Source organism: Hakea prostrata, chromosome 2 (genome assembly GCF_041222555.1).
Source record: "Hakea prostrata isolate BN-2017 chromosome 2, UWA_Hpros_2, whole genome shotgun sequence".
NCBI lineage: Eukaryota > Viridiplantae > Streptophyta > Magnoliopsida > Proteales > Proteaceae > Hakea > Hakea prostrata.
This window is the reverse complement of record NC_142601.1, coordinates 70,465,014-70,477,557: the sequence shown is the minus strand read 5'-3', so window position 1 is coordinate 70,477,557 and position 12,544 is coordinate 70,465,014. Positions and strand designations below refer to the sequence as shown.

Genomic DNA, 12,544 nt, shown 5'->3' with positions numbered 1-12,544 from the left:
AATGGACAATAGCTTTATTTTTAGAAGAAATTTCTAAAAATTACAGGGATGAGAAATGAGAAAATAAGTTCATTACAAAATAGACAAGTGGATTTTAAATGGACAAGAGCTTTATTTTTAGAAGAAAACTTCAAAAAATTACATGGTTGATTTTACTTTTTTGTTATATAGGAACAACAATGGAAATTAAAAAGGATAAAGAAAAAATCAAGTAGAGGAAAAGAAGTGTGATTCTTGCCCTCCCCACACCTAAAACGGGGTTGGTCCAAGTGGTAAGCAGTTTGGTTCGCTTATGCAAGGTTCCGGTGTCGAATCTTTGTGAATGCAAAGACATTTTTATTAATTCTCATACGACCAATTATGATGAATAATATGGATAATATGGAACAACTGGCAATTAAGAAAATGAAATGTCGAATTCATTGAAGGGAAAATGAAATGTCTGAAAGGAATGAGAGACAACATTATCAAAGATAAGCTAACAATATTAAAACTGATCCTTGAGTAACCTCAAACATAATAAGTTCTTAAGCACTAACTTAAGGTGGCATGATCATGTTTAACAATGTACATTAATATAACATAAAAATAGGTAAGGCAACAGTTGCTTGTATATATATAACATCAAATTGCTTATATATATATATATATATAATTTTTTGTACAAAGGCACTTTTTATATAAAGGAGATGGTGATATTATAGATACCATTAATGAGAGCCTGTAGTTTCCCCGCCATTAATACTCATTCGATGCTATCCAAGCTCTCCACGGTCCAACAGTTTCACAGGCAATTTGACATTCAGACCGCATTCACTTTGGTGTCCAAGATCAAGAGAAAATATAAACTTCATCAAATCCACTCCTGCAACCAAACAAGAAGCAGCCAAGAAAACAAAACAAAACAAAACTAATTAAATGACCTGCATGCTACTTAATTGCATGACACAGTTTCAAAGTCCATAGACATACCCAGCCTTTCCACAGTAAGTGGGACGGTAATTGTAAATGAGGTTGGCGAGCACCTTTCGCGTAGGTGGCCTGTTTAAGGACTTTCTTGCTTCACTGTAAAACCATAAATTGTAAACAAAAAAGAGAAACATCAGAAATACCAACTTCCAACTTCAACAGCCAATATCTATAAGATGTCAGGACTTAATAACAGAAACTAGGAAAGAAGTGACTTCAATGTAAGCTGCAAAGAAATTCCCAGTCAATTCGTTTGGGCAGGCAAACCAAAATTCTCAGAGTTAGAAACCATAATCTAGAGCTTTTTATAAAATCTCAGAGAAATTTTAATAAAATGTTTGTTCCAAAAGTAGTAATTGCTTTGCAGATCCATGTTTAAGCAAGGGAACTCTATGTTTGCATCACATCAGAAAATTGCAAATACTTGATTTTATTCTCAATGATGAGACATTTAAGTAAAAGAATCTTTTGTTAATCCAGAAAGTTGTGCCTTGAGAATCAAACAATCAGTCTGACACAATTGACAAGGTAAGGTAAGGTCAAATAAGCAGAGAAAATTCTATAGGAGATTGGAGCTTATAGCTTAAAAGATTTATTTAATTGGTTGCCTAACCATGGGCCGCAGTGAACAAAATCTTGTATTGATGCTCCCAGTAAAAATGACTAGGGAATTTATCAGATGAAATGATCGAATGACACCAAGACCATGCCACTTAAGAAATCAGTCTATAGGCAAGGACAACAATCTAGACACATCATGAGACTTAGTGTTTAAACTGCTAGTATTAATACGAACTAACATATCGAGATAACATGAAAGGTTATGTCCTTAATCATCCCCCATGTCCTCTAATTATTTTTATAAGGAATGCATAAATGGGTCCAATACTAACCATGGAGAGGGAGAGGAAGAGGGAGTGGGAAGTTCCTTTCTCATGCAAGAAGAGGAGAGTCATTCATTTGACATCCTAGGGATTAGGGAACCCCACAATAAGCTGGATGGTCCAAGCAAACGAGTGGGGATCATCTCCCCTGACAGTGCTTCCCCGACAGCGTTACAACCACAAATTATGTGGGCCCCATAAGTAAAAATAAATAAAACATTAAAAAAATCTCATCACCCTAACCCTGTGGGCCCTCTGTAATTCGTGGTCAACAGCCGTCGGGGGGGGCAATCCGGCCTCCAAGCAAGCAGTACCTTTTTTTTGGGGGGTGAGTAAAATCAAGCAGCACATTGTTTCTGGATATTCTTCAATTTGAGGGGGTAACAAAAACAAGGGATTAACAAGAAAAATGAATGTCAAAATATATAATATGAACAGTCTGTGACACCCATATATTTCAAAGAGACATACTTTCAACACTAATCTTGTCATAATTTCAGATTATTCATTATGACACTACCTCACAAAAAAATTGGCAACTTGTTGAGTCACTTGAACTGCATCTTCTGTGTGTGGAATCACTGACGAGCCCCATTCAAATGCATTTTTCTGCATCAAGCTCAGTTCAAAAAATATTCAGTCCAATACCAAGTCGAAAGAAACTAGGACAAAGCTGAACAAGTGCATATTGGCCAGTTTAAGAAAAACTTAAAGAAAAGGGAAACAGCGATTACAAGTTTGAGTGTAATGACCAATACATATCAAACAATAAAAACAGAACTCTGCAGATGTCTAAGCATAGTGATACAATTTGACAATTGGGGTCAGTGAAGAATCCACGAGTCAGAAGGCTAATTCCTCGATATCAAAGGCATATAAGGTTAGATATTTCCGAAATTAGCCTTTCATTCTTACTTTGGAGATCAGACTCATTAAGATTTAACAGAAAAAGAAAAAAAATCATGTGCAGTTTACAATGGTACTTCACATCTACCTGAAAAGCTATTAGCCTGAAAAGTTTACATGTACTTAATAGAAAATTTTTAATTGTAGGTGTATCTTCACAAAACAGGGATTCCACAGAGAGTTTCATTTCTTGGAGATGATCATGTACATACCAATACTACACTACGTAGGGACACAAGTTCCCTCAGATACCAAAGCTTGAAAGAGCTCTGATTGTACTACACTATGTAGGGACACAAGTTCCCTCAGATACCAAAGTTCGAAAGAGCTTTGATTGTACTATACTACATAGGGACACAAGTTCCCTCAAATACCAAAGTTCGAAAGAGCTTCGATTGTACTATACTACATAGGGACACAAGTTCCCTCAGATACCAAAGTTCGAAAGAGCTCTCATTGTACTACACTACGTAGGGACACAAGTTCCCTCAGATACCAAAGTTCGAAAGAGCTCTGATTGTACTATACTACGTAGGGACAAGAAGTTCCGTCAAATACCAAAGTTTGAAAGAGCTCTCATTGTACTACACTACGTTGGGACACAAGTTCCCTCAGATACCAAAGTTCGAAAGAGCTCCTCACAATCACAAGTTTTCAACTAAGCTAGAGCTCAACATAGCCCCGCTATAGGAACATAACAAAGGAGTTGTGATTTTGTTTTTGCCATTTATATGACTTGATTTCATAGAGCATCTTTAGTTAAAGATATGTTCTGGTTTTTCAGGTAAAAATGGATGTTTAGACTAATTTTACATTTGCAGTTCAGTTAAAAATTTTGATCTCTCAGTACAAACATTCCAAACTCCCATAAATCTTTCCACTAATTCGGGCATTCCGATGTAAGAACCCTCAAATTTCCAATTTCAATTTGAACCTTTTTTTTTCCAATCTAAAATTTACTGTAAACCAATTTGGATAGCATATCATTCAATCATTTCAAGTTGAGTATGTAACCCAGGAGACGGTATAAAACAGATAGTATATCAATCTACCCTTCCATACAACTAAATCTAAATCATTATATACTCGGTGCAAATTCAACTGCTTCCTAGTAATATTCATCTTCCTATTTTTCCGTAGTTTATTCTCTTATTTCCCACAGCTATTTCCACCCAAGCCAAGGAAAATCAGATTGAATCCACCTACACTAATTATGTACAAAATCAAATTTCTAATGGAGAGCAATCCACCAATACGACAATCCCAAGATATTTCATAAGAATTTTTTTATTTTTTTTTGGGTCAACGATTTCATAAGTAAAGGAGAAGAAAAGGATGTCTTGGAATACTGATATGAAACCTGAATTATAACATTATACTACCAACTGGCTCTGCTTGTTCACCCAAAAGTTGCCCCAAAAAAAAGAGAAATACCAAAGACAGTGTTTTGCAAAAGGGCACTATGTAATTGAATTTAGATTTCAGAGGAACTTGCACCTAGATTCATCAACTGGGATGGAAGATAAACTGCTGCTCCTGTGAGCATTGAAAATATTCCAAAGCATAATAAAAAAAAATACATGGCTAAATGCACAAAGTACACGCTCAAAGGAGTTAAGGAATCACCTCTGGATGCCACTGGAAGCCAGTCACAGGATAGTTCCGCGCTTGAACAGTTGACACATAGACCTGGCATAAATCATGCTCCAACAATGAGAATCCATATAAAGGAAAACAACACTACCAGGATTAACATAAAAGGAAAACAATAGCATCCAATTTCATCACCTTATCATCTTCATCTCTGCTGGTTGTCAAGATTTTGAAAAAACTGGACAGATAAGGATTCTTTTGAAACTTTTCAGGTGACACACCATACTGCCCACACATAGATGAATTTGGTGTTATTCTTTAAATAAAAACAACGCAAAACTACTATCGAAAAATAAGGACATTGAATCATCTAAAACCCCAAACTTGAAAGTCTAATGCAACCCCAGCTTCTGAACCCAATAAAGTGATCAGCAGAAATTCCATAAATGTAACAGTTCACAACTCTTGCAGGTTTGGCAGACAGGAATGATGTAAAGTAATTTGAAGAAGTAGAAAATTCATGGAATTTAAAACAAGAATAGAACATAAACAAATTGCGCTACTGTGACCTGTTGGTTGCAGGTTCAGAATTTGGAAACAGTGTTCCCCCCCCCCCCCCCCAAGGAGCCGCATCCAAAGGGATGTTTTTAGATTAGGCCATAATTCCTAAATACCTACCTACCCATGGTTTAGGCCTATAAATAGCCTAATATAATAAAAATCCATTAGAAAAAGGCCAACCCCATAAAACCCAATCCAAAACTTATCTCTAGTGAAATAAGCCCATTCAGGTGATTTATCTGAACCAATGACTGGGGGCATCCCATACCTCAAATTAAGGACATGGCATTTTTTAGAGGGGATGGGTGGCATAATAAAGCTACAAGTATCAACTAAAAACAAAGCACTGCTCATGATTCAGTCATAAATCTTTCAACTTTCTTGTGGCTCTGTTAGTTCCATTGTACAATGGTGGAAAAATATTTCCTGTGGAGTATGATTGCCTACAGGTTTTGACTTTCTCTCATATCTGACCAGAAAAGCCACAACCTAACTAGCTAAAGGAGTACACTGAAGTGTTTTAGAATTTACCTGATGGTTTTGCATGACAATACAATCTGTAGTTAATTTTTTAAGTAACTCTGAAGGGAATCTGCACAATCAAAATTTCATATTAAATTGTATGGGAAGCTAATAAAATACAATTTGAATACAGTTCCACTACAGATACAATGTTTGAAATTAGTATCCATGAGTATAACGAACCTAATATTACAAATATTCACTTGTTACATCATGGCAAAGCTGCATCTATCACTAAACATTTTGAAGCAGATCCATGGTTGCCTTGAGGAGTGAAGATCCAATCTTATCCATGTTTTGGAACCAACAAACACTGAACTTACCATTTATTATTTTAAGTCCGTTGAACTTACCATTTATTATTTTAAGTCCGTTAAGTGTTATCAGAGCACTGAAGAGACAATTTACCAATGCATTTATGGACAGAGGCCAAATAATGTGTGGGCGAGTGTAACAGCAAGTTTGATACTCAGGTTCTCTAATAGTCAAGTCAATGAATGCAATAGTTGATGACTTTTTGGAGTTACCATTCTCTGGGCGAAGAGTGAACCCAGTGCTGAAGGCTTCTGCACAAGCAGAGTCCAGGGGGCAGTTTTCTTTATTATTCTGTAACATTTTTTCTTCTTTTAAATCTTGGCAAACTGCCAAAACATCGCTACTGGGGGATCAGACCTGGAGCAGCCACAAAGGCAGGATTCAAGGGCAGCTACGAAGACAAGCCAAACCAAGCCCAACCAATCCTTATGTTCTGAATTTTCTCACCTGAAGCCCAAACGAGAAAAACTTTTTACATATCCTCTTCTTATTTTTGTAAATAAGGCAACTAATATAATCGAGTATATTAAAATACAAATGAGATCCATGGCAATAACTATCACTAGTAATATACGCACGGTATACAGATATCTACGTATATCTAGATCCCCCCCCCCCGAAGTTGTTCTTCCCCATGTCTAGGGAAATATTTAAGTTTATGTTTCATTTTTAAAATTCAGCTTGGTCTTGGGACCAATTTTTACTGTAGTGAGAAACTAAGCATTAACTGCTTCATTGCTTAATGTAGGTGATGCAGAATCCCAGTTATAGGCACTGCAGGAAGAATTCTAGGCCAGAATAATAGCTCAAGCACTCAGTCCTGTTTTTCAGTCACTTGTCTCTTCTTTTGCAGAGTCTCAGTATAAGGTCTCATCCATCATAGCCTGCAACTGGAGGAGTTCATTAGTCTTTGTTTTTTTTTTTGAATTTCTTTTCGTGTCCAGGAAGTATTAGCCTTTCTTTTGTGTTTATCCTGAATTGTTCTTACAGATTTTATATTAGAATGTGAGGTGCTAGGCCCTACCCCCACAATTTGATGAATGAATAGAAGTTTTGTGATACTTGGTTCCAAGGATTTTAGACCATTATACTTTTGTGGATTCAGTGGAAGGCCTGGAGCATTCCAATTTCCAAGTTAGGCTTTACAGAAATTTTTTATCTGTATTTCCTCTTTTATTTTGGCCATTGATTTGCAGGCTTAGTTCTTCTACTTTCTTTGATCTGCACTTCACTTCTGCTTTTCTAATAGTATTCCGTTGGTTAAGATTGTGCTCTTTCTATTTTAAGTTTAATATTCAGATTTCTCATTTCTACTAGTTTCAATTCTGATTCAAAACCTGAACTAAACTTTTTATCATTTCAGGAAATATGGTTTCTACTTCAGTTCACTGATAAATCATTTATCAGTTATGGTGTTGATTTCTTATTTCAAACCCCATAACCTGTCTTTCAATTCTACTGATTTCTCAGGGTTTGAATCCTAGTTCCTTCAGTATCTGAACATCTGACTATTGGATTTAATCAAAATTTAATGGATTTATTCTCCTTGTTAAACAGATCACTTGACAAGGGTTTCCTTAAGATCAGACTTGTCTCTGTTAAGTAATCAAAGTTCTCCAATTCTAAATTGTACATCCCTAGGTTTTCTGAACCCTAGATATCTTAGGCTAGTTGAAACGCATTAGCACGCTCTTGATTCACTTACAAGTAATGATTAAACATCCCCAACATACTAAAGCAGCACATGTTGCATTCTGAAAATCATGCATCACTCTGTCTCTGAACATGTGAAATGAGACCCCATCCTCTTACCTTTTGGCCATTCTTGTCAAAATGCCAACTAGACTCTACAGGGTATCCTTAGGAAATTTGTTCGCTTTCCAGCATCCAAAATTCAAATCAAGTTCCAAAAGTCTGTCATGTTTGTTTCCAAAGAACAATGAATGACAAATGGTTACTTTTTCTTGGTTTTATCTCAGTCCACCCAATGGATAGAGACACGTCATCTATTCTATCATACTTATATATGAAGACAATACAGTTGACCAAAAGAAAGAAAACAAAATGCTAGACCAACAGTAGTCAAATCCAAACATGTTGATGTACTACTGCAATAGAGATAAGGACAAAAAATGGCACTCAGATAAAGCAAATGGACACAAAGAAAAAAAGTTACACCAGAAGGAAATAAGATATATCTTAGAAATATTTACCTTTGAAACACAGTGCCTTCAAGTTTTGTGTTTTCTGTGAATTGAAGAGTAGATGGCTGATTTAATGCATTAAATCTTTCAAGAAAGTTAACATCCTAAAAGCACAGCCAAAAGAAAATTTGTTTTCAGAAGAAAACCACTGAAATAATCTGTTAATGAAAGAAATGGAAACCATCCTAAGATCTTTAAAAAGTTCATGGCAGAAGTATATTGTTATCAACCTAAACAAAATAAATTTACTCTTAATACAATATAAACTAAGATAAATAAATAAAAATTAAAAAAAGTGGATGCTTGGATTTTGATAGACCTAGTTGTTATAGCATCAAATTTACATATTTTAATTTAAAAGTTCGGAACCAGGAAAAGAGTTAAAAAGAAAGCGAAACTATCACTGGAGTACAACCCTAACACATACCCAGCAATGATTGGGCTTTAGAGTTGTAGCCCAGGCTTAAGTAGGGGTTACACTGAGTCCCCAGCATACCCGACCTGTCCAAGCCTACAATCTTACTTGAAGATAAAGTAACAATCAAATAGCATGTATACACTTTGCATGTATTGGAGACAACGAGTACACTGACAGATTCATACATTAGAATTGGAATGCACCAACCAAACAAGTAGACAAGGCATAAGACTCATAGCATGTTATGTGTTGAGAAAAGCATAAGGTCATCCTATTTCCTAGGAAAATATTACTATCAGTGTACGAGTCAGGTTTCCCTCAACTGCCACAAGTAGATGGATAGCTAGATGAGAACCTACCTCTGCCACAGGGTTGAAAATTTGACAGCTAGACCCCAAGGTCCCCAGCTCACATATCAAGTTTCAGCTCACTAGTTAGTCATGAGGAAAATATAGTACTAAAAAGCCAAGGACTGAAAAAAGAGTGCACCCAAATGCTTGGTCAACTGAAGGGTGAATGGACACACACAGGGCTGCTTATTTAAGTAGGTATAATAGTAAAATTATCTTCCAATCTACAATAAATGATTGAATTTTGGTTGGAGCTTTAGTTGTGGTCAATCCAGACCATGTCCTAACTATCAAATGGTCAAAATGGCTGAATCACCCTTCCATCATGGCACAAGAAGGTATGACCGTCCACCTATTTTTATAGACATGCTTGTCAAGAGAAACCTTTGCCTCAATAATAACTTCAATTTGCACAGTGCATAACCACTATGGCATGGAACCAGAAGATGCGCCCTTGCATCTGAACAACAATTTACAATGGATTTAAAGCAAAACAGCAGCAAACAAAGAAAAGTTAAATAATGTCTCCTAATATCATTACAAGTCATTACTCAATGATTTGCAAATATCATATGCCCACACACATGTTTTATTATTTTTTTTCTTTCACATTTTTACTAAAACTATGTTGCCCCCCCCCCCCTTTTTCCCCCTTTAAAAGAGGAGGGGGGGGGGTGCTACCTGCTACTGTATCCGTTAAAGACCGTTAAAGATCACTTTCCAATTTGTGCACAAAGAGCAGTCTATATAATTGTCAGAACAAGTTTGGTGGATTTGCAAAAAGAAAAAAGGACATCTTTGTTTCTCTGTGGCACCAGAATGCGTACATTGGGGATTGAGAGATAGACAGTCTAAGTATATTTGCATCTGAAAGCTAAGTTTAGTTCTTTGTGGTGGGTGGAGGGATAAAATATAAACTTGTAATAGGTGCAACTCACAAAGATTAGGAAAGAAGATCATAATATTCCCATTCCCAGAAGTAGATTAAATTTGAAGACCCTACAATATCAAATCTCTATTTACATCAGCACTCTTTTATGCTAGTTATGACTTAATGTTTAAATATTCCACATAGCATTCTTCATCTTAAACTGATGAGACTTTCAGAGTATAAAGTTCCCCGCTGCACCAAGTGGTAAAAAGCTGTCAGTTATTGCAAAAGTGAATGTAAACAAATCTGAGCAGGATAGATTACCTTGCTGATGATCATGCTTAGAAGTTCGAAGCCTAAGCAAGTTGCAACCAAAGGAAAATGGTCTCCCATGTTGTTTTTCTCTAAAATTTTCTGCACAAGAAGAAACACAGGAGTACTTTTTAATTCAGGAGGGATCATAAATGCTAGGATAGTATTCACATGTACTTTTTCCATTCATGTACAATATTCTGCTCCACCCACAGAGGGAGGGGGGGGGTTCTTGGAAGAGAGTAGCCACATTTCAGGGAGTCGTAGAGTTTAATCTTGCTAGATCACTAATTTTATTTTCTTCACCATTCAATGTTATATAGCGTCAATATCAAAAGCACCCGAAAAATCTTTACTTGTGGGTTGGGAACTTCTTCATCTGTACGATAAGATGTATGTATTTCAATCTACAGTTTACTTTAACCCCTTTTCTATTTGCATTAGTAGATAAATACACATAAAGACAGGGGAAAAAAAATTTAAGGAACAATTTAAGTAACTGAGCGTGCAGGACATGATACAAGGTTACAAAAATCAGTAATCCTAATCCATATTGTTAATTCTGGATGTGAATTGATGGAACTGATCCAATAATCAATATGTACTCGGCTAACATTTCACATGGTCTTTTTGTTCCCTTTTTCAGGTGAAATTTAACAAAGTGGATGGGCTGATCAGGAATAATGGATTTCATTAATTTTGTAGAATGAATACCTCAAAAACTTCCAGCACAATCCCATAGTACAAACCACTTTTGGCCCATCCTCCAGTAAAGAGCACGCCATTGACCAGATTGAGCTTCTGCAATAGTATTGGAATGTCCATAAAAAATCATACAACTTGTCTTTTTGGGAAGGGAAAAAAAGGACTTTATTGAGCTAAACATTCTTAAAAAGAAATATTCGATAGAAAGCAAGAGAGGAAAGCAGCCTGCAATGTTGATCAATAGAAGCTAAAGAAAAAATGATCTCTACAAGAACAATTAATAGCTTTTTTCTTCTGAAATTTTACAAAAAGCTACTAGTAGCTAAAAGAACAGAACTTCTTTTGCTCAAGCAACAATATTAAGAAATATTACAATTATATAACATCAAGCGAGTCACCAGCAGATAAACATATTAGTCTCCTGTACCCATGCTTGGGCACCGCCGTTGAATTTGATGCCAGTCTTTTTGCAGATAGCTAACCTATCTTCTTTTTCTTTTCTTTTTTCCTTTTTTTGGGGGATCAAAGGAGAGAAATTTAGTAAGCAAAGAGGACAGAGGAAAATTTCCTCCCCAGGAAAACAAAGGCAACAAAGCATTGAGATGAATAAAGCCACCAAACCCGGGGAAATCCTAAAACACGAGCAGCTTTTGCAAGGAAATGGGCTTCCCTATTAGCTGATATAGGAAGGTAATTGTGCTTTTAAAGTTAAAAAATTGATCAACACCTTAGCAACCGCTTTACATACATAGCTAATGCTTCTTGTACAAATGGAGTTGACAACACTTTCTATGACTTGTAATTTGAACTCCATCGTAACCTATTGAAGACTTGCTCCTTTTTCATCCAAAAAAACAAAAAAAAACAGCAACAATTAGAGAATCTAGAAGCATCAGGACGTCTAGAAACCATTTTGCAGTGGGCTACAGACAGAAATCGGCAATGGAGCACCACGGTATATCAGAAGAATTCAGCTCTTTAAGACATGAATAGTAAACAAGATACTAACTTGGAAGAGGATTTCCCGTGGTTCATTGTAGATAAGAGGAATAACACGAGCACCAGCAGATTCTACGAACTTCACATACGACGCAGCAATATATGAAGCACTCGAATCATTGTTAAGCCTTCCAGACGCGCCATCACCAGGATGGCTCAAAATTCCGATGATCGGCCTTGAATAAAGAGTCGGATCAGTCGATGACCAGCAGGCCGAGCGGGAGGAATCGAGTCTAGACTCTCCAGGTAGAAGAATTGTTTGAGCCCTCGCATAATTCAGCTCTTTCGAAGAAGAAGAAATGAGTAGAGGAATCCATAAACAATTCCATATCCTCGCATAGTAGCGTGAAGAGTAAAAAGAAGATGATGTAGAAGTAGATTGAGAATCGTCGTCTTTAGCCATTTCGCAGCGATTATCTGCGAAATCGGAAGTAGAGTTACAAAAAAGTCGAGAGTGCAAATCCATTGTCTGTAAAAACAGAATATATGAGTATGAGTAAGTAAAATTACTAGTACTGCAGTTAGGGTTAGACACCATCAACACCACGCAAGAAACGGAGAAGACCAGAGAGATCGTCCTTGAGTTGTGAATCTTGTGATCAGACCTCAAAGAACGAAAATCTTCTCCTGCATTTCTCTTCCAAGTTGGAAGTTGGAACGTCAGAATGCACTGTGCTGTCACGTGTGTGGTTAGCTTACAAGTAAGCTTTTGATAAAAAATCCATTTTTTCCAGAAAAAAAAAAAAAAAGAGAGATTACAGATTCGAGAATCCAAATATCCAATTGCCACCTAATTGCCACGTGGAATCGCATATTGAGAGTTGAAATTAGTGGGTTATCCCTTGCTCGATTGTGCAGGACCATCAAACCATTCATTTCAGGCGGTAGGATTGGAATTTCGGTCGAAATTTCAATCTCAACCGTCAAAATTAAAC

General features: G+C 36.4%; 1 protein-coding gene across 2 annotated transcripts; it reads right to left on the bottom strand.

The window, feature by feature from the left end:
• Positions 1 to 12,280, bottom strand: LOC149026202 (gamma-glutamyl hydrolase 2-like). 2 transcript variants are annotated; one of them, XM_089146455.1, is made up of 11 exons: positions 12,120 to 12,280; positions 11,620 to 12,026; positions 10,620 to 10,706; positions 9,918 to 10,007; positions 7,964 to 8,058; positions 5,445 to 5,505; positions 4,548 to 4,637; positions 4,386 to 4,448; positions 2,374 to 2,462; positions 973 to 1,065; positions 4 to 865 (listed from the first exon to the last, which is right to left on the bottom strand). In XM_089146455.1, exons 1-11 carry the CDS (start codon positions 12,145 to 12,147, stop codon positions 832 to 834), a joined length of 1,137 nt encoding a protein of 378 aa, XP_089002581.1. In that variant the 5' UTR covers positions 12,148 to 12,280; the 3' UTR covers positions 4 to 831. The 2 variants fall into 2 exon arrangements, with proteins under 2 accessions (XP_089002580.1, XP_089002581.1); XM_089146454.1 differs by lacking the exon at positions 12,120 to 12,280 and having other exon boundaries at positions 1 to 865; positions 11,620 to 12,075.
• Between the last annotated feature and the right edge of the window lie 264 nt (positions 12,281 to 12,544).

What these genes read in the sequence shown, in the direction of transcription:
- LOC149026202 (XM_089146454.1), bottom strand. Translation starts at nt 12,075, where the DNA reads ATGGATTTGCACTCTCGACTTTTTTGTAACTCTACTTCCGATTTCGCA. An exon ending in GAAGGCACTGTGTTTCAAAG is followed by an intron (nt 5,506 to 7,963) that starts GTAAATATTTCT and finishes TTGATTGTGCAG; the next exon opens with ATTCCCTTCAGAGTTACTTA. An exon ending in GTTGCCAATTTTTTTGTGAG is followed by an intron (nt 1,066 to 2,373) that starts GTAGTGTCATAA and finishes ATGGTTTTACAG; the next exon opens with TGAAGCAAGAAAGTCCTTAA.